This window comes from Gymnoscopelus braueri (assembly GCF_963280865.1).
Source record: "Gymnoscopelus braueri genome assembly, chromosome: 23".
Classification (NCBI taxonomy): Eukaryota; Metazoa; Chordata; class Actinopteri; order Myctophiformes; family Myctophidae; genus Gymnoscopelus; species Gymnoscopelus braueri.
The window spans coordinates 5,054,498-5,077,016 of record NC_137625.1 but is presented as its reverse complement, the minus strand read 5'-3'; the positions used below and the strand labels follow the sequence as shown (position 1 = coordinate 5,077,016).

The window sequence follows — 22,519 nt, the reverse complement described above, 5'->3', positions numbered from 1 at the left end:
TAAGTGAGTTGGAAGATGCAAGCACAGAGTCAGATACTTCTCAATGTACAGTCATTCTTGCTGACTGGTATTGGTCTATTCTAAAACAGTTACTGATCACAAATGTTCATTCAAATACATTATGCACTGTATATATATAGAGAGATAAAGAGAGAGCAATCTGCAGTTGAATTAAAAGAAGATCAATTGTAATGGTACTGAAAAAGAAAATATGCATCACAACACGGTCTAAAAAAATATAGCTTCTCTTGGTGTCACTGAGGTTCTTGTTCCTGATGTTCCTGGTGCAGTCAGTCGGTAAAACAGATTCCGGTTCCGTTTGGGGGCTGGTTCCTGGAGTTGTATCATAAAGTGTTAAAGTGTCCTCCCCAGTCCAACACTCGTCACAAGGTTCTGGTGATGGAGTACTGTCCCTGTGGGAGTCTCTACACCGTGCTGGAGGAGTCGTCCAACGCCTACGGTCTGCCAGAGGACGAGTTCCTCATCGTTCTGCAGGACGTGGGTGAGCGAGCACGCTGACAAACCTGATTGCTTTACCCTCTGTACCAGGGGGTGGGACAGTAACCGAGTACATTGGCACTGGCTGTTGTCACTGCTGTAGCTGTGAACCTTCCCTAAAACACCCTGGACAGACTCTTCTCCCTCCTGGCTCCCAAAAATGTGGAACAAACTCCCCATAGAAATCAGAACTCCAGACTCACTCCCACAGACTCACTCCCAATTTTCCACCGTAATCTAAAAACTCACCTCTTCAGACTCCACCTCACCCCTTAGCACTTCACTCTCCCTGTACCCCTTCCTGCCACCTTCTGCCTAGATATGACTACCAGGCAGACACACCTTGGTCATTCCTTCTCATGTTTTTTTGTAACTTAGGCTTGTTTTTAATGTTAAGATATGTAGATAAACATGATATTTAAACAGATGCTAGGTCTATTGTTTAACTGATATCCTATAGTTTCAACGTACAGATGATTATTTTGATAGTAGACCGATATTAGGTTCTTGGTTTACCTGGGAGTTTACTGAGTCACTGTTTTACTGAGGTGTTTACCTTGCTTATTGTAAATCGCTCTGGATGAGAACGTCTGCTAAATGCCTAAATACCGTAATGAAAAAGAGACAGAAACTAGTAAGGAGCTTTTTTTTTTAAATCAATCGATGGGAGAGGAGATTGTCTCGTCACTGGTTGTTGTCACTGCTGTAACCGTGATCGTCCCCTCTGTGTGAACCCAGTTGCGGGGATGAACCACTTGAGAGAGTACGGCATCGTCCACCGCGACATCAAACCCGGCAACATAATGCGCATGATCGGCGAGGACGGACGCTCCGTCTATAAGCTGACAGACTTCGGCGCCGCCAGGGAGCTGGACGACGACGAGCAGTTTGTCTCTCTCTACGGCACAGAGGAGTACCTGGTGAGAAACACATCCTCTGTTTGTCTATTTAAACACTCTCTGCGCTCAGCTAGCGGTTACATGATGTGTTTGAAATCCTTGACATTTACTCATTTACCCAATAGAGACTCTGCATTGTAGTTCCCCTTTTCCAGAAGGTGGGCAGCATAAACATTTCCTGTTCCCGGGTCAGTCTCTCACCTTCGACACCTTCATATGGGTTATTCTGGTGCAAATCTGCTGCTGGGCCAATCAAATGAGGCTATGAGAAACTGACTCAGAACAGGACCTGTTCATATAACCACCATCTGGAAAAGGGAACTACAGCTATGCACAGTCTATTTTCTCTCATGAGTGTCTTATTTTTCTGGACAGTTTTGTTAGTCCCTGACAGAGGTCTGCCTTTTGTATTATGGCCAATTAATGCAGCACATAGCCACAGCCCTACCCACAATGCTCTCTGTTGGCACTTCAAGTCATGTTAAAGGAAAGACATAATGTCAGTGGTCAACATAATAACTGTCACTGTTGTTTAGTCTGTAAGAAATAAGTGCGTGCATGCGACGTGCGTGTATTTGTATTACATACTTGTGAGGGCCAAACGTCCCCACAAGTGTAGTAGAATTTGAGAAATGGACATTGTGAGGACTGTTTTCCTGGTCCTCACAAGATAACTGTTGTTTTATGGTTTAACCCTTTAAGACCTGAGGCGATTCTTTAAAAAAATCTAAATCTCAACAGTTTTTTGAAAAAAATCTGGAATTTTTTTTATTCAAGATTTTTCAAAAATAGCACAAAGAAATCTTAAAATGAGACGCAGATGCGTCCCCGGTCTTAATGGGTTAAGTAGATTTTTTGAGTTATGCTTACAATTAGAAACAGATTCAGGTTGGAGTCAGGAATCTAGGATTAGGCATTTAGAGGTTAGGTTTTAGTGGTTGGGGTTGAAGTTATGCCTGATTTGTTACGTGCTGGTTGTCGGACACTGAAATAAAAATCATACAATTGGCATCCCAATTATTATTTTTTAATGTGCGTGTGTTGTAGCATCCAGACATGTATGAGCGCGCTGTGCTGCGGAAGGACCACCAGAAGAAGTACGGGGCCACAGTGGACCTGTGGAGCATCGGTGTGACCTTCTTCCACGCCGCCACCGGCAGCCTCCCGTTCCGACCCTTCGAAGGGCCGCGCAGGAACAAGGAAGTCATGTGAGTAGTAGTAGTAGGCGTCGTTGCAGAGCACTCTCAGAAAACTGTCTTCCATAATCCATCGACCTTCAGTGGAATTCTCTACGATTTTCATGACACTAAAAAAAACTGTCGTTTATTACTTGATTAATTGACTGATTGAATAGTTTATTGTCAGGTTAAAGGTATAGACAGTACATTAAAAAAAATGATAAATCACAAAAAAAGCCAAAGGCTTGTTTCCATTGTGTTCCACAAACATCTATACAAACGAGTAGAACAAACAACGATACAAGAACACATAAAATACAATACTACCGGTATATGCTTCACATAAATTCAGATTAAAACGGCGTCATCATTTCACTGAGCTATATTTAATGACTAAACTAAATGACACTTAGATCTTATTCATTGGCAATAAGAATAAATTGGTGACTGATGGTTTATAGTATTTGGGAGATGTGTGTGATTATGCTCAGACTAAAATCAACTGTGACATTAATGCTGCTGTCCTGCTGTGAATTACTTGACCATGAATTGTGATTACAAAAGATTTTTGGCAGTGAGCGTTGGAACATATAAATTAAAATTACATTTCTGTTTGGCTTTTAGGCTTTTGTAAACATAAACTGCACAGGGCAGATATGACAAATAACTTGACAAATGACAATGACAATGTCCGCTGCCAATAATCAAAATAAATAAGGCCAAAATAGGCCTTATTTAATTATTTTATACTTAAATAAAAAAAAATGCAACGTCATTGTGATTACCTCCAATAATGATGACCCGGTGATTATGTAATAATTGTGACAGGCCTACTGATACTAGGCCATGATTGATGGTTTATTTATAATCACAGAGAAGCCTTCTGGAACCATCTCTGGTCAGCAGAAGGTATCTATTTATAATCTTGAGTTGGTTTGTCCATGTTGTCCAGGTATAAAATCATCACAGAGAAGCCTTCTGGAACCATCTCTGGTCAGCAGAAGTTTGAGAATGGAAAGATCGAGTGGAGCACAGAGATGCCGGTGTCCTGCAGCCTCGCCAAGTAAGTTCCTCCTCCCCATCACGTAAAAAATAATTGGCTATTTAAACCATTCAATCCGGGAAAGCATTTGTCATTCTAGATTTTTTATATATATATATATATATATATATAGCACATTGGTTCTCAAAGTGGACCCCCAGGGGTCCTTGGGGGGGGCTATTCAAAATAGCAGATATACAAGCTCATAGCGTGTCACTTCGTGCTGCGCTCTCAGGTTCATCTGGGACAGGTCTGCTTTCTGTCCCTAGAATCAGAACTAAAACATGGAGAAGCAGCATTTGGTTTTTATACTCTACATATCTGGAACAAACTCCCAGAAAACTGCAGGTCTACTGCAACTCTTAGTTTTATTTTAAAAGACAGAAAAAAAAAGAAGTCATTTTACTATTTTTCTGATTTATTTTGTTTTTATTGTACTCTAATATCAATAAGAAAGGAAAACCGGTGCGCTTCCTCTGGATGCCTTCTTAGTTTAGGCACTGGGTGCTCAGCTATGTAAATAACTATGTAAATAACTAAGGAAAATTGGAAGAAATGTATTCTAATATCCTTTTATAACGTGTTTCCGTTGCTTAATGTTTTACGTAAAGCGCATTGCCTTGTTGTTGAAATGTGCTATAAACCTATAAACTTGCCTTGCCTTGTCCTCCAGGGGTCTCCAGAGCCTGCTGACCCCCGTGCTGGCCAACATCCTGGAGGCTGACCAGGAGAAGTGCTGGGGCTTCGACCAGTTCTTCGCCGAGACCAGTGACATCCTCCACCGTACCGTGGTGTACGTGTTCAGCCTGCAGCAGGCCACGCTGCACCACGTGTACATCCACGAGTACAACACGTGAGACATGCTACTGTACCCTGTGTGTACTGAATACAAAGGGTTCATTTTGACATAGTCTTTTGAATAAAAAAGGTTTTTGACATATTTCAGTCATCTGAAATGAGTTTTAGTCTAGTTTTAGTTGGCTAAATATCCTAAGATCCTATCCTAAATATACAGTTGATGTAGTGGACTAAAATCTATTTTGGCGGTGCCGTGATGGCATCATAATGCCTGATTTATTCTTGACCGTGTGCCGGAAATAGCCGATCTACAAGCTCACGGCGCGTCCGCGACACGTTGTGAGCTTGTAGATCGGCTATTTTCGGACCGTGGCACCCGAGCACAGCCAAGCATAAAATGACTTATTTCTACTGGATCTCTTTTCCACTAGTGCCTCCCTAACATTTTCTTCTACTTTTTATTTGTTGATGAAATTGTCAGTATGTGTGGTTTTCGTCAGTGGAAAAAGGCAGTCAACGAAAATTTTTTGTCATAGTTCTGGTTGACGAAATTAACACTGAATTGAGTACGTAAGATATACTGCACCGTATGTACAGCCATGAGTACAACACGTAAGAAACACATGTACATCCATGAGTACAACACGTAAGAAACACATGTACATCCATGAGTACAACACGTAAGAAACACATGTACATCCATGAGTACAACACATAAGAAACACATGTACATCCATGAGTACAACACGTAAGAAACACACATGAAGCCCCCTCAACCCTCCCATCTTTAAAAAAACACTCTCAAAACCCAGCTTAACTAGCTACTAACATAGCTTATTTTATTTTGTGTTTTGTCCCCTAATAAAGTTAATAGTTTTTTGTTGTCCCCCCATGTAAAGCAACTTAGAAAAGTGCTGTATAGATCTGAGATATTATTATCATTATTATTATTATTAATAATACATCACGTAAGACCTCACCTACACACTTTTGACAGTTTTTTGGTTCATAAAACAAAGTCTAGGTGATTTATTTGCATTGATAATGTATGCATAAAGGATCACCTGAATGTATAATCGCCCGTTCTTTGAATCTATCCACACAACAAACAAAAAAAACCTGAATCTCAAAGCCGCAGTTACACGGTTTGTCCACAGGGCGACACTGTTCCAGGAGCTGATGTCTCGCCGGACCAGCATCGCCCCTCACAACCAGGAGCTGCTGTGGGAGGGCCGCCGCCTGGTGCTGGACCCCAACCGGCAGGCCAAGAACTTCCCCAGGACCACCCGGGACAACCCCATCATGATCGTGAGCCGCGAGTCCGTGGCCACGGTGGGACTCATCTTTGAGGACCGTGAGTACTGTATGTGACTGCAACACTTATTAGTTTTTTATTAGTCTGATAACCCATTGATACCTGAAACACATCTGTGTCACTTTAGATGTCTTTGGCTATTCAAAAATAGCAGATCTACAAGCTCGTAGCGCGGCACCGAGTGCCGCGCTACGAGCTTGTAGATCTGCTATTTTTGAAAAATCTTGATTTTTTTCTTCAAAAAACAGATTTTTTTTTTAAAAAACAGATTTTTTTTCAAAAAACATTTTTTTTTCAAAAAACAGATTTTTTTTCAAAAAACAGATTTTTTTTTTCAAAAAACAGATTTTTTTTTTTCAAAAAACAGATTTTTTTTTTCAAAAAACAGATTTTTTTTTCAAAAAACAGATTTTTTTTTCAAAAAACAGATTTTTTTTCAAAAAACAGATTTTTTTTCAAAAAACAGATTTATTTCCAAAAAACAGATTTTTTTTTCAAAAAACAGATTTTTTTTTCAAAAAACAGATTTTTTTTTCAAAAAACAGATTTTTTTTCTTTCAAAAAACAGATTTTTTTTAAAGCATCGCCTCAGGTCTCAATGGGTTAATGGTTAGCTATTTAGATTCTCTCTGAGCCTCCCTGGTGGTAGGTCTTTCTTGGTGTTACGGATGTTATTCGTTTGTCTTTGTCATGTCATGTATTTGTTGTTACTGGCAGAGCTGTGTAACATATATTTGCCTCTTCTCTTGGCCAGTGCACACTCGTAAAAGAGACTATGGTCTCTCAATGTGTTTTTTTTTACTGGTTAAATAAAGGTTAAATAAAATTAAAAAACACACCCATTTTATTAGAGTTGTTTTCCCATACCGATACCAGTATGGTAAAAGCTGCCGATACCGCCTAAAATGCTGGTATCGGCGACTGGCATGTCTAATCTATGCCGATCTGATACCACGTCATTTATCACATGATATTTCATTTACTGTCATATTTTGAATGCTTCCGTTGATGTTGCACTACTTTTTTATACTCTTACTGTACTATTTACATTATTATTTGTATTATAATTATTATTTGGAGCTGCACTTTAACATTTATTAATGGATTTATTTATTTATTCCTAGGTCAGTGGTTCTCAAAAAAAAAATATTTCAAGGATCCCCATAACTCTGAGAGTGTAAAAATGGAACCCTTATGACCCTTTTGGGTCCATTTGGCCCTTATGACCCTTATGGGTCCATTTGGCCCTTATGATCCTTATGGGTCCATTTGTTGACTAGAACTATGACGAAGATTACGAGGCCTAAAAGGCCAACAGAAATGTATTTTTTATTCATAATGTTCAATGCCAAAAACACAATTCAATCGTTAATCGCAATTATTAGTTTGACAATTAATCGTCAACTTAGATTTGTAATGGTGAAGTATGGCAAATGGTAGTATTATGGGATACGGTCATACAAATGGTAGTATTATGGGATACGGTCATATAACAAAAGACCAAGACCAAAATGGACCCTGTTACAAAAAAATAAAGAATCAGCAAAAACATATTACAACAATAAAAGTCAAGGGAACCAAAACATAAACCTCTAGGGAAATTTTTATTGTATTATATTAGGCAGACCATATGGAAAGTATTTGGTTGTTAAGAGAAGCGATTTTAGAAACTTAAATTGGTGAGAAGACAACTTCCATAGATGTAATGGCAGAGAATTCCATATTTTTGACCCTCTGAAGCCTATATTAAACTGGGTTTGAGAGGTACAGGCCTTTGGGGGTCTGAGGTTATTTGAGCTACGTGTTGGGTAATTATGAACCTGAAAATTATACTCAAATATATGATGAAACAAGTAAAAGGTCAAAATTCACTTGAGTAAAAGTACAAAAGTATTGGTATCAAAATGTACTTTAAAGTACCAAAAGTAGAAAGAGCTCATTATACAGAAGGTCCCATTTCACAAGTTTTCAAATGTATAAAATCTTTTGAAAATAGCAGATCTACAAGCTCACAAGCTTGTAAATCGGCTATTTTCTAATGGCTGAAATGTATATAGGGCTGGAGTGGGAATGTATGTTTTGTAATAAAAATCAAAATCTACAAAGTAACTAGTAGCTAAAGTTTTCAAATAATTGTAGTGGAGTAAAAAGTATAATATTTGGCCTCTGAGATGTAGTAGAGTAGAAGTAAAAGTACTGACAATTGGAAATACTCCAGTAATACCTAAACATTTTACTCAAGTACCGTACTTGAGTAAATGTACTTAGTTACTTTACTCCAGTGGGTGAGAAATCGCTGTGCTAGAAGAACTGCAAAACAAAGCCACTGAACCCTGACCCCTGTCATTACAGCCAGCCCACCTAAAGTCCAGCCTCGCTATGACTTGGACCTGGACGCCAGCTATGCAAAGGTACACACACACACACACACACACACACACACACACACACACACACACACACACACACACACACACACACACACACACACACACACACACACACACACACACATAGTGTGTTGAGTCATTGTGGACAGAGTGATATATATATCAGTACCATAGTTTCATCATATGGCTTCGTGGCTGAACTAATAATCTATCCAATGGTCTGTTGAACTATTCAGTGACTCATTCATTCCATAGATTACATATCGTCTCTCTGTGTCCAAAACTGTTATTGTTTAGCTGTTACAAGCTCGAAACGCGTCGCTGTGCGCCGCGTTTCGAGCTTGAGGATATGCTACTTTCGATGCTTATGTGTGACGCTGTAGTATCAAGTAGGACATTCATTTACCAAAAAACACAAAAGGTTAGAATATGGAGATAATAGGTTTCTGCCCCGACAGCAACGATATGGTTGCATATTACATGCACAAGTGGAAGACGTACTGTACACACACTAGGGCTGTCAGTTCTCCTCTATAATCCCATTCGAATTTCAATGCTTTATTATTTTTAACACATTAACCGCCAAGAACGTAGTCCTACGGTCCGTTAAATCCAACTGTTAAGCGCCGAGACCGTAGCCCTACGGTCCACGGTCTTTTCGCGCTATTCACTTCCGGGTTCACTTTCGGAATTTTTTTGATCCACTTCCGTTTCCGGTTTGATGACCGGAAATAGAATTATTTGGGATCCGGTTTTGACGATCACGCCCGCTCCCATTCTACAGACGAAACTGAAACTCAATTCTCTTCCTGTAGTTTTTTCTCCTCGCATTTCACTGTTTAACGTAATCCGCTCTAACTACAACATGGATGCCCCGTTTGACATGCGATCTTCACTGGGAGATACAGGGAGATCTCGCGGATGTAAACAGACCGTGTAGAGCTCAATCTTAAGGATTTTAACAAGATCTATGGCGACATGAAAAAAACAAAAAAACAACAAAAACACCTTGGCACTGGTGAGTACATTATGAGATTAACCTCTGGCGGTCGATGTGTTAATATTCGAATATTTTCGAATATGTTATATAATTTATAATTATTTTTTTATTATTATTATTTTTTTTTTTACGTAACTTTTTAAAACGTAACTTTCTCTGTTACTATAAACAAGTGACGTTTATAGGGAGAAACATGATGAAAGCATTTGTTTTCGCATTGGTAGGTCAATTTTAGCATTTGAATATTATAAAAAAAATTCACATTCGAATTATTTTCGAATAGTGAAATTCGTTGACAGCCCTAACACACACATTCACAGGTGCTTTTGTGTTGTTTTTTTCCCCGTCCAGACCTTTGCAGGTGACATCGGGCACCTATGGAAGACCTCAGAGTCACTGTTGGTGTATCAGGAGCTGGTGAGAAAAGGAGTGCGTGGCCTGATGTGAGTCCTGCCAAAAGCCCCTTTAATACTTTGTCGGCGTGAGCTTGTAGATCTGCTATTTTAGGACATCGTCCCATAACGGAGTATACATTTGACATAAGATTTCACCTAATCCTAATGTGAAGCTGCCGTGTCTTGTGTGTGTATTGTTTGGTGCAGAAATACTGATTCAATACACAGGTCACAGGTGTGTTTCTTTTATTAGAGCATTTAAAAGGATCCCTGGCTAACAAGCCTTTAAAGAACAGGGAAAACTGTTGCGCCTTTGTTTGTCCTTTGTTCACGGTTGACTGCAGGTGCGGTGGTCTCAAAAAGGCTTTTTTAAATTCACTCCTCACTATGAGCACAGAGCACATTATGAGCATTTAAAATAAAGAAATTCTATTTTCTTAAATCTCTGTCTAAGGAGTCTTTTTCTGCCAGTTTTCCCTAACAAGCCTTTAAAACATTATTATTGCCCTCTATAGCTCAAATAAAAAATACCTTAAATATTTTCTTCATTTTAGAAATAGTACTTTTACTCAACGCCCGTTATAAGTTGATGAGTCATTTGTCCATGTGTGGTCCAGCAATAAACAATCGTACTTAACCTAAACATGACAAAAAAACAACATAATACATCCTAAGGTTAATATTAGCATTAAAACAATATTTTAAATACGTTTTTATTAGCACATGCATTCCATACATTCCATAGGGCTGGTCCACACATGGACAAATGACATCAACAGGGATCCTTTTAACAATGGCTTTGAACGTAGCTCATTTATGAGCAGATGAGGATCTAACTTATGCATTCCTTCTGTCACTCTGTACATTTAACCTCCCTGTCTGTCACCCCACTGTCCATCTATCTGTCCATCTATCTGTCCATCTATCTGTCCATCTATCTGTCCATCTATCTGTCCGTCCATCTATCTGTCCATCGCTCCGTCCATCTATCTGTCCATCGCTCCGTCCGTCCGTCAGTGAGATAATGAAGGAGGACTACAGTGAGATCATGCACAAGACATCAGAGGTTATCCATCTATGTAACTTCTGCTCCCAGATCCTGGAGAGGACAGAACAGCTGTGAGTTACACACACACACACACACACACACACACACACACACACACACACACACACACACACACACACACACACACACACACACACACACACACACACACACACACACACACACACACACACACACACACACACACACACACACACACACACACACACACACACACATACAATTGAGCATTTATGTACACTGTAGAGGGACTCCCACAGTATCTTCCTATAGGTTTTTATGACTCATGGTATCTGTGTGGCATCATTGTTTGTCTCATTGTGTCCTTCTCTAGGTTCGAGGTGTTGATGCAGGCCAACATGCTGTCGTCAGAATACGACCAGATCACCGACATGCGCAAGAAGGTCTTGAGAGTGAGTTGACCACTGACCCTAAAGCCCGACTTATGCTCTGTCGTTGAACGTAGCAGAGCTGCAAGCTCAGCTTGTAGATCTGCGCTACCAAAGCCCCCCACGCAACACCATCGTGCCACGTTGGGCTTGTTGTGACTAACTACTGTACTACTGTACTATGCCACCATTCAGTTTTCACGGTGGCATTTGGACTCAACAAAAGTGTTTCTTGAAGCGCCCGCACAGCAGCCTTTTGGTTCCTCTTGGCATCCAGAAACACTTGTTTATGTACAGTACGATGATTATGATAATACCCCAACGTTGCCCTTTTAGTTTACTATACTGTATATTTCCTCATTCCTTTTGTGTTTTCTATATTTCTATATGTCCTTGTGTGCTCGCAGTAAGAACTGTCGCATCTCCCGGCATCCAAACACACCGGGAGCTCCCCGGGTGCAATAACCCAAAATACAAATATCAAAAGAAATAAAAAAAATGAACTTATCCCGGGATAGGAGCGCTACCAAAGCCCCCCTCGCATTCACTTCCCAGACCCCTCCCCATCCCGTACGAAAAGGTAAAGATTATTGGACTTCATTAAGTCTCGAAGCAGTTCTCAGAGGATGTTTAGACGAGTGGACATTGTGTCGTGACGGCCTCACCTTTGTTACATGTTTGATGTGTGTGTGTGTGTGTGTGTGTGTGTGTGTGTGTGCGCGCGCTCTGCAGATCTCTAGCTCTCTGGAGCCCATGGAGAGGACAACACAGGACATCAAGAACAAGATCATGCCGGGGGGCCAGTTGACGGAAACATGGATACAGCAAGTGGGGACGCATCCAGAAGATCGCAAGTATGTGTGTGTGCGTGTGTGCGTGTGTGCGTGCGTGTGTGCGTGCGTGCGTCCAGTGACATGCAGTGCACACATCAAAGCAGGGTCTCAGTGTGAGTGTTGTCATGTCTCTACAGTGTGGAGAGGATCAAAGTGCTGCTGGATGCCATCACAGCCATCTACCAGCAGTTCAAGAAGGACAAGGCAGAGAGGCGTGAGTACATGAGCCAACCGAACACAGAAAAATAAATTAGTAAACTAAATCAGTAGTTCACACACAACATTATTCAAAAAAAAATCAAAAATAAATATATAGGCTGTATGGTTCCACAAAGAACCATCACCATTTTATTTAGTTTTTTTGTCAAATAACCATTCTTTGTTCTTTGAGGCACCTTTAACCACTTAAACCCTAGCATCCCAATAGTGAGTGGACAAATATTATGGGTCCATTTGGTTACATGTGTACACTCTCAGGGTTACAAATTGATAAATGAACACTGAGGATTTTACTGTGTTTCTGTACTGTATGCACAGAAGACAAAATATGTGATTCCAGGTCTGCTCTTCCTGTCCTTTCCATTTAGGTCTACCCTACAATGAGGAACAGATCCACAAATTTGACAAGTAAGCTGTGTGTGTGTGTGTGTGTGTGTGTGTGTGTGTGTGTGTGGGGGCCTGTAATGGTCTATTTGGTTCCATTTGTAGATCTGCTATTTTGAGTGACACTCCTGTACTATGAAGTGGGGCATTAATACAATTAAATTAAATCATAAAAAGTTGAAATATGGTGGCACAAGGTTTCTGCCCGACAGCAACAATATTTTATTGTACTCTCCTCTCCTTCTCTTCCTTACCTCTGTACGTGTATTTTCCTTTCCGCAGGCAGAAGTTGGTCCTCCATGCTAGCAAGGCCAGGTCTCTGTTCACAGAGGAGTGTGCTATGAAATACCGCCTCTTCATCTCCAAGAGCGAGGAGTGGATGAGGTGAGTTGTTCTGCGGACTGTCTGGGACTCGACTAATGCTGACCATAGACAAGCATTATGAGATGATATACTACTGATACTGACGCTAATACAACTGCTATCACTTCCACCAACGACAACGACGCGTGTTGGAAACGGCCGTCAGCACTGCTGTGTTTAAAGAAAGTTACCTTTTTGTGGTCTGAACCTGACAATGCACTGACACTCTTTGCATCTTCATGTCTAATATCATTTACCGTATATATGCTGTACCTGCTGCTATGTTCATGCACCTTATGTCTAACGTCATGGTCATACTCTACCAGATGGATATGCTATGTGTATATATTTAGATATATTTTTTGTTGATTTGCCTTTTTTCCCTTACTCCCCCCTGTCTCCCCCTCCCCCTTATTCTCGTTCTCCTTTCTGGAAATTACAAAAAACAATGGAGCTTGTTGCACAAAAACAAATTTCATCCACTGTTTTAAACCTGCGATGTGACAGTAAAGTTGATTCTGATTCAAGAAGGAAAGGGGACAGAGCCATCAGAGTCACATGGTATCCATGGTTACCTGCTGTGTGTGTGTGTGTGTGTGTGTGTGTGTGTGTGTGTGTGTGTGTGTGTGTGTGTGTGTGTGTGTGTGTGTGTGTGTGTGTGTGTGTGTGTGTGTGTGTGTGTGTGTGTGTGTGTGTGTGTGTGTGTGTGTGTGTGTGTACTTGCTCATCAATCTGCAGCACAGTCAATGGAATATGTGTGTCTTTTTTATCAGGATGTCAGCCTGGTTTGTTCTCATAAAGCCCTCTTCAGCTGCAATGCAACCTAGTGGGCAGTAGGGGGCCACACAGATACAATATTGGCCCTTTGCCCAAGTGTGTTTTTATAAAAACAATTCCATTAGTTTTTGTTTTGAGTTTTCAGCTATTTTCACCATATTTGAAAAAGGGCTTAAAGTTAATCCATAATATATATATTTGTATGTTTCGGTCCCAAGAGTCCCTTCCTAGAAATGTCAGAAGTACTGTATGTCTATTTGAAATGTAGCAGAGTGACAGTCATGAACCTGCAATAAAAACCAAAAACAAATACTCAATTTTCTTGCAATACTCAAAGTAAATGTACTTAGTTACTGTCCACCACTGACTAGTAACACTGGTGTGTGACAGGGAGTGTTTTTTGGGGGGGGCTTGTTATTAAAACCAGTGGTTCTCAAACATTTTCAGGCAAGGACCCCCAAATGAATATGTTGTGCCAGGGACCCCTGTACCAGATTTGTGTTGTCTCGAAAGATATTCAAAATGATCGATTTGGCATGTGGCCTGTAGTCGCTTCTTTTGGGCTTGTTTTCATAGACCGGGTTGCTTATCTCTCTCACTGACTGTGGGCTGTGTTCACAGGAAGGTCCACCACGTGAGGAAACAGCTGGTGAGCCTGTCCAGTCAGCTGATCAGCATGGAGAAGGAGATGTCCATGGTCATGGAGAGAGTCATCAAGGTGATGCACATCATCACACTAAATACCAGGGATCGATGCACCAGATTGAAACTTCGGCCCATATCTGAATACCCTAACCGATATATAATACAAGTTTCCAGTAGAGGGTTTACCTTTAAACCTGTTGCACAGAAACTGTGATTCTGCGTGAGGATGCAGACTTCTAATAAACAGCGTTCCCATGGTCATGACATTCCTGGAAATATTTAGAAATGAGAAACTGTTTTCCAGACCTGGAAAAGGTTTGGGATTAATCGAATGTTTTGATATGGATTGTTTGGCTATTGATTTTGTTCATAAAAACATGTCACAAAAATAAGGTAATTGGGTAAAATGTGTGGCCTAATGAACACAGGACGTCACATGACAAAATTGATAGACACGTTGCACCATTTTCCTGGTCCCTTTTTTGTTACGTTCATGTTTTTATTTGCCAGACCCAGGGGGTTGGCCTACATGAGGCTTTGTCTGTCGGTCGGTCGGTCTGTCCCTCTTTCCTACCTGTCCCCTGATTGGCCAAGCTTCGCGTGACTTTCAACCACTAGGGGTCTGGCAGTGCTCCGAGGAGCACTTTTTCTAGTTTTATTTAGGCTTACAATTAGAAAAATATTCAGGTTAGGATTACAATTAGACATTTAGATGTTGGGTTTAAGTGTTCAAGATAGAGTTATGCCTGATTTACACATGGTTGCACCCTGGCGGTATGCACCGGAAAATAGCCGATCGATCTGAAAATGTTCGGCTATTTTCATATATTTTCAATGCCGACCTAAAATGTATAGTAATACAAACGTGTGTGTGTGTGTGTGTGTGTGTGTGTGTGTGTGTGTGTGTGTGTGTGTGTGTGTGTGTGCGTGCGTGCGTGTAGCTCCTGGAGCAGCTCCCTCAGAAGGTCATGCCACTGGCGTCCAGCGGGATCAAACCGCAGGCATACCTGAGCCAGAACACCCTGGTGGAGATGACCCTAGGGTGAGCACACTGCCTGAAGGCCAATGACATCCTAGGCACAAATGTTGTACTTTGTTTTCCTGTAAGGCAGTGGTTCTCAAACCGTTTAATGTCAAGGACCCCCAAAATGTATATGTATTTGGCCGTGGCGGACCCCCATGTAAGAAGACTTTGTGCCAGGGACCTCCGTAAGAGAGGATTTGTCAACGACAATGTTTGAGCCCCCACTCCTTATCATTACAGTCAGTGACGCACAGTTTTGGAAGATTCCAGTTTTACTCAGCTTAAAGATGTAAAAGTAGTAACGCCACAACGTAGAAATACTTTCTTGTATTCAAACTTTCACGCATACTTTTCAATCATGCACATGATGCAGAATATCCCAATTCACACGTTTTTTTGTTAACTCTTTCACTGCCAATAAAATAAAAAAATTATTGCGAACTTTGCCAGATTTTTTTGTTTGTTTTTCAAAGAAAAAAAAAAGTGCTTAGGAAGTGAGATACAGCCTTTTTCAGTTATAGGTTAAACAAAGAGTGGATGGAGCTGCAAATCTTCAGATAATTATATCATGGGTTCTGAACACTTTTTTCAAAAAAATAAAAATAAAAAAAACTTTCTTATTTTATTTTATTTTTAACTCGGGATTTCTCGTTCTGGCACTGAAGGTATAACCATAAAACTCGGGATAACTCGGGGCCTGGCACTGAGAGAGTTAACGTTTTTTTTTAAATCACAAAATCTTTAAGAGGAGCTGACATGTTTTGCTGTTTTTAGGATGAAGAAACTGAAGGAGGAAATGGAGGGTGTTGTCAAAGAGCTGGCAGAGAACAACCACTTCTTAGAGAGGTGAGACACCAGTATACCCTATATACCAGCCGTTCACAACCTGTGATACACCAGGGGCCAGTTGCACCACCTCACACTAAGTTCAAACTTAGCCTAGTTATGGCTTAAATGGCTTTTTAAAAAAGCCATTTAACCAATTTAGCTGGGAAAGTATCTGTGTCATTTTTAGATTTCTTTGGCTATTCAAAAATAGCAGATATACAAGCTCATAGCGCGGCACCGAGTGCTGCACTATGAGCTTGTAGATCTGCTAATTCTTGTTTTTTTTATGTTGAAATGTGTGCAAATCTTTAAATATATATATATATATTTTTTTTTTAAATATAAATTCAAAGATTTGCACTCATTTTCACGATTTTTCTAAAAATAGCAGATCTACAAGCTCATAGCGCGGCACCGAGTGCCGCGCTATGAGCTTGTATATCTGCTATTTTTGAATAGCCAAAGAAATCTAAAAATGACACCGATACTTTCCCGGATTGAATGTGTTTTAAGCTATAACTAGGCTAAGTTTGAACTTAGTGTGAGGTGGTGCAACTGGCCACCAGTACACTTAAACCCTATATACCAGCCATTCACAACATGTGATACACCAGTACGCTTGAAACCCACCGGGCGTGCCAGCAGAAGCGCACAGCGGCTGATTTTCTTTCCATTCCATGCCAAAGAATGCAGCCGTTCACGCTCAAAAAAAGGTTTTCCGGGCACATTCTCATTGAAATGCATTGACCACACATCCTGCTGTGGCCAGGTTTTGGCGAGAACAGTCGTGCGCAAAACCTGCGCGCACAAACAAACGAGCGTGAGCGTTTTTTGTGGGTTTCCAGCGTTTACACTTAAACCCTGATTCAGCCCCTTTTTGACTATGCTAGCTCCTCTTGGTACTCCAACACCTCAGTGTCACTGAAGACTAAGCTTCAAACCACCCAAAACAAACTGATCCGACTACTTCTCGGACTGGGGCCCATGACCCACCTCTCTCCCACTCACTTTGCCAGCCTAGGCTGGCTCAGGGTGGAAGACAGGGTTAAACAACTAAAAATGGGTCTGGTCTTCAAAATTGTAAATGCAGATTTGCCCGTAATGCCCCCTATACCCGCATATCTGTATAAATACCTCGAAAAAGTTAGTGACACCCACAGCCACGAAACTAGAGGGAGCGTAAACAACAATCTGGTACCACCCACCCATAAAACAAACATGGGCAAATTCTCCTTCTATAGCACAGCCACCAAGGAATGGAATAGTCTAACCCCATCGCTCAAAAAATGCAGTTCGCTGGGCTCATTCAAAACAGCCCTAAAAACCCATCTTTCTGGAGGCCGAAAGAGGAGCTAGTACCAGTTTCCCTGTAGACAGACGACCCCCCCCCTCCTCTTTTTTGTACATATTTTGTATTTCCTCATGCTTTTTTTGTATTTAATTCTTATTTTTCCATGCTTTCCCCCCCCCTTTTTTTGTACATATATTTTTTAAATACTTTTTTTTGTACATAGTGGTATTTTTTCTGTATCATCTGTATTTTCATGTTGATTTTTGAACTGTTTGGTTGCTACTATATATGTCTATGAAATTAACTCAAGGACCCCAACGGAAACAAGTCCGCAAGGACTTTTTTGGCCGGACCTTTTAGACAAAAGCATTATAAATGTAACTGTGTTGTTTTACATTCTTTTGCCTAATAAAAATTTCAATCAATCAATCAATCAATCCCTATATACCACAGACATGCAAAAGTGTCACTTTTCAGCTACAGTCACCTTTTTGAACCCAAATAGGGCAATTGTGTGACACCTGACCCGAAAGAAAACATCATGTTGTCACCTTTTTCACCTCGGGGCTGTTTGCATGCCTGATACCAGCATCTATAATCTAAAATAATGTTGGTCATTAGTGAACTACTGAACATTTTCACCAAGAAAGACGGTGCTCAAAGTATTGGGACTGAAAGATTGAAAGCGTTTAAAAATCGGAACATCGGCCGCACAACTGCCGATACGATGTCGATAAATAAAAGCCAAATAGTGGCCGGTATATCGGTCGGGCTCTAGTCATAATTTAACTGTTGCTTTTGGTTCATCGGCAGATTCGGCACGCTGACGCTGGAAGGAGGGCTGAGAAGCGTGGACAGAATCTGAGACAAAGTGTCTGCTTTACCTTTCCGCACTGGACAGAGACTACCACTACCAGTGATATATGTAATGTACATAACTGTATGCTGTGTCTTCATCTTTGTAAATACTGTGTTCAAAATGTAAGATGGTTTTTCCTTTTTCTTTTTTTTATCTGCTGGAATTTTCCTGATTCTGTCATGTATAATTTTGGTCAGTAATCGAAACCCAAAAAGATGAAGATCATTGTTTCACCAGGTTGTTGAACGAAGGAATATAGAATGGGAATAATTTCTCATCTGCCAAGCCTAAATCAAACACTCAGAATGCAGGCGAACATGTAACCGATACACACAGGTTAAGATGCAACAATTCTCTGTGCCAGAAACTGGGTGAACATTCCTTTGGAAGCCCCATCCAGATGTTAAAATGTGATGTTCTAACCCAGTGGTTCTTAAAGTGGGGTCGAAGGACCCTCAGGGTTCATTGAGGGGGGGTTCCAAATGGATCCTTACAAGTCTGTAACTCTGAGAGTATTCAAATGGAACCTAAAGGTGGAACCTGGGACCATAAGGTTCCATTCGTACACTCTCAGAGTCACGGGGGTCCTTGAAATTAAAACATTTTGAGAACCACTGGTCCTATACCACCAGTGGTTACCGTATAGTGGACGCCAGAAATCTGCTGGACCATCATTCACTACAGCTAGCCTATAATCCATTGTGGGCTCCATGAGAACACGTACCTACCTATGGATTCTGAATGCACATGGAGTGAGTGAGTGCAGGTATGTCGTGGTGGCCTTCTCCTTTTTGATACCTGGAACGCATCTGTGTCACTTTAGATTTCTTTAGGCTATTCAAAAATAGCAGATATACAAGCTCATAGCGCGGCACCGAGTGCCGCGCTATGAGCTTGTAGATCTGCTATTTTTGAAAAATCGAGGGGAAAAAAAATTGGGGTTTTTTTTCCAATTTTTTTTAGGATTTAGAAGACATTTCTAGAATCTTCTCAGGTCTTAATGGGTTAACTGGTGTTCTGGTGAGTTGGGCCCACGACCCATAAAACGGGGATCTCCGCCTACGGATAAATCTGTCGTCTAAATTCAATGACTGGCCTAAACGATTCAGAGATGTAAAGAATAACGGCATCGCAGAAACCATGCAAAAGTGGTTTTTTTTTTAACTCATTGAGTGCCATTGACGTGTTTCACGTGTTTTACCGCTATGGCGCAACGTGCCAATGACGTGTTTGACGTGTTTTTGAAAAAAATGTAAAACAAAACATGTTCAGAACCCAAGATATCATTATCTGAAGATTTGCAGCTCCATCCACTCCTTGTTTAACTTATAACTGAAAAAGGCTGTATCTCGCTTCCTAAGCACTTTTTTTTTTTACCTTGAAAAAAATCTCTGGCACTGGGACAACATGGCCAGAAATAATTCTGGCAATTCTGGCACTCAGTGAGTTTTAAGCAAAGACTTTAGTAGGGCTGCAACTGTCGATTATTTTCTTAGCGAGTACTCTATTGATTACTTTTACTTTTAATTATTGAGAAGCGTGCTTTCTTTTATATATTCTTTATATATCGATGAATCGGTTAACTAGCCTGGTAAACCCCTCTCTCCGGAAATCTCATTTGTATTTGGTTTCAGCAGTGAGTCTGGCCTACAGGCCTGTCTGGGCGTTTCTCCGGAGTTCATAACATGAACTCTCCTATCAGTGTCCTCGCTCATTGTTCAGTCAGGTGGCGAGTTCCGAGTGAAACCGAATGGAACCAAGTGCAGCCAACCAAAATGGAACGTTGTTTCTGTCCGCTGTTTTCGTCTCTCTTTTAAAACTTCAAAACGCTCTCAATCTTATTTTTTGAGGCACGGAATTAACTTTTAAGATATCGTTCGAATAGAATTTAGTTGTTTAACTTCATACATGTGGTCAATTAACAAAAAATCACTTGGCCTACCTTTTAAGAGCGAAACCTGACCCTGACCATGCTGACTCGACACAGGAATGGATGCTGGGCTCCTCCTGGCTTTAGCCTTGAATTGTCCTTTGAGCCAGAGCACCCTAACTGCTCTTTGGGTGCTGTTCAATAGTTGGCCACTGCTCCTAATAGTTAGGATGGGTTAAATGCACAGTACTTGGCCAATACCCCCAACAGCATCTAAAGGGGTCCGAAAAGAGAAAAGAAAGGTTACCTATAGCAGTGGTTCTCATATTGGTCCGCGGACCCCCATCTGAAAAGATAATGTCAGGGACCCCCATAAGAGGAGATGTTACAGCTATAGCAGTGATTCTCAACCATTTTAACTTCAAGGACCCCAATTTGATATCCATTAGACCACTGACCCCCATTTGATGTGTCTTTTTTTTTAAATCTCTGGGACCCCCAATCTACACTGTAAAGTCATCAGTGTTCATTTAACTCTGAGAGTGTACAAATGCAACGTGTCTGAGTTACAGACCCATAAGGTCCCATTCGGTTCGTAACTATCAATCATTTGGACCCCACTTTGAGAACCACTGACCTATGGGGTCACAACATATTACAAGCTTTCTGTCTAAATACAGGTCAATAGGCCTACTTATTAATGGGTACAACTTATATAAATACTTTTATAAAACATTTGCAGTTGACATTATTTATTCTTGAAATTCTGTCTACAGTCACTGTTAAAAACCTTTTCCTTTTTTTTTGCCTGTTTTATTTCGATTAAGTGCAAAAGTCTAATTGTTGTTGTATTATGTCATTGTATATACAGTAAACAGTTACACCAGGCGTTTGCTGTAGTCATTAGTAGCACACATGGAACTGATCAACTGCCAGATGGATCTGCTCTGGTGCAACAGGTTACTTTTTTGTGAATTCTGAACAAACTTCGTCTAGTTGAAATCTGTCGATCACATAAGGCCGTCGTTGTTTCCTTCCCTGTATAGACATTTAGCTGATTCTGTTAATAATTTGTGTTTCCATGCGATGTAAATAAATATTACATCTTATTCAAGGTTCGGGAGGACATGAGTGTGTGCTTGCCTTGCAAACTCTTAACGTGCTATGGGTATATCTCAACACTGCAGTTCTGTGGTGCTAATTTGTGCATGACCTCTCTGTGGACATTCCTCTCACCCATTTTCTGTTCTGTCCATCTCTCCCTCTCTCTCTCTGTCCCTCCATTTTCCGCCTCCTCCCATCCGGCAGCGTTCGGTAGCGCTTAGCAACCGGCCGGTTCCCATGGCGATAGCATGCGACAGCATAATTATACATAACCTGACCACCTTTTTTATAGTACAATACCAAACGGTCCAGTCCATTAGCCATTATTCTATCAATTACAAGTGGAATAATAAAGAAGCAAAATGTTTTGGTATATACATATATTTTATATATATACCACCAAATCAATTAACCACTTAAGTCCTATTTTATTCTTTATCGCACAACGATGTGGTGCCCGCAGGGGTCCCGTCAGGTGTCCAGGGTAGAGTTCTCAAATTCTGCCCGAACCCTACCCGACCCGAATGGCGTGGCCCCCATCAGGAGAATCCTTAACCATTTAAACCCCAGCATCAGTATTGTGGGGAAAGCTTTCGCAGAAAATAACAGATCGACAAGCTCGCAACGCCTCATGAGCTTGTCGATTCCTGCGAAAGCTTTCCCCACAATAACAGAAAACAGAAAATACACTAGCTTAGAGCCCTGAGGGACTCCGCTCAATCAATGACATGTCTCCACGTTTGGGCAAGGTTTCAGCTCGATCCAAGTCCGATCAACTTCCATTATAAAGTTAAAGAAGGAGAAAAAAAGAAATACTATGTTAAAACAAATGTGTGGATGCACTTCTTTGGCCTGCTTCTTGGCCGGTGTGCACTAGAAAGTATCCACTGATTGGACCAGCGGTTTGCCAGATGTTGTTAGTCACGGCTGCGACATTTGGCTGTTGACGCGTGACGAGCCGGCGATTTGCGATTACTTTCATTAGTTGAAGACTCTTTGTCAGTAGACTATCAGCCACCGCCCTGGTGATCTGGAAAAGAAGAAAACGAATTGCTGTCGGCCTCACAACCCGTTGGATTGCAACGCATTGAGCTTGTAGATCTGTTATAACGGTTTCGGACATACAAGGTTTCCACCTGACAGCGGCGATATAACAAAAAAGATCTCCTCAGTCTCCAGGCAGCAGTTCATTGTATTCTCTCCAACCAGATGTAATGCCTGGGCTGTGTGCGCACTGCGCATGGGACCCATTCTGCCAGCGTGTTTAATTCACGTAGCATGCGTGATTGCACTCTTTTATACACACCTGACCTGACATATTACTAGCATTGTGTTGGGATGGGGGGGGG

At 41.0% G+C, this 22,519-nt stretch overlaps 1 protein-coding gene across 5 annotated transcripts in view; it reads left to right on the top strand.

Moving 5' to 3' along the window:
• The window catches only part of tbk1 (TANK-binding kinase 1), a gene marked incomplete at its 3' end in the record, with an annotated part of 30,453 nt that extends 9,270 nt beyond the window's left edge, over positions 1-21,183 (top strand). The window contains exons 4-21 of one of the 5 annotated variants that reach the window (XM_080421733.1): positions 373-502; positions 1,237-1,418; positions 2,445-2,605; positions 3,528-3,638; positions 4,291-4,470; positions 5,573-5,769; positions 8,083-8,141; positions 9,472-9,563; positions 10,533-10,634; positions 10,919-10,997; positions 11,706-11,827; positions 11,944-12,020; positions 12,394-12,433; positions 12,692-12,793; positions 14,171-14,267; positions 15,136-15,236; positions 15,993-16,064; positions 18,151-21,183. In XM_080421733.1, the coding sequence (XP_080277859.1) occupies positions 373-502; positions 1,237-1,418; positions 2,445-2,605; positions 3,528-3,638; positions 4,291-4,470; positions 5,573-5,769; positions 8,083-8,141; positions 9,472-9,563; positions 10,533-10,634; positions 10,919-10,997; positions 11,706-11,827; positions 11,944-12,020; positions 12,394-12,433; positions 12,692-12,793; positions 14,171-14,267; positions 15,136-15,236; positions 15,993-16,064; positions 18,151-18,202 (1,956 nt within the window). Of the gene's footprint in view, positions 1-360; positions 503-1,236; positions 1,419-2,444; positions 2,606-3,527; positions 3,639-4,290; positions 4,471-5,572; positions 5,779-8,082; positions 8,142-9,471; positions 9,564-10,532; positions 10,635-10,918; positions 10,998-11,705; positions 11,828-11,943; positions 12,021-12,393; positions 12,434-12,691; positions 12,794-14,170; positions 14,268-15,135; positions 15,237-15,992; positions 16,069-18,150 lie in introns of those variants that run through there. The other 4 variants (XM_080421732.1, XM_080421731.1, XM_080421730.1 and 1 more) reach the window with 4 other exon arrangements.
• Between the last annotated feature and the right edge of the window lie 1,336 nt (positions 21,184-22,519).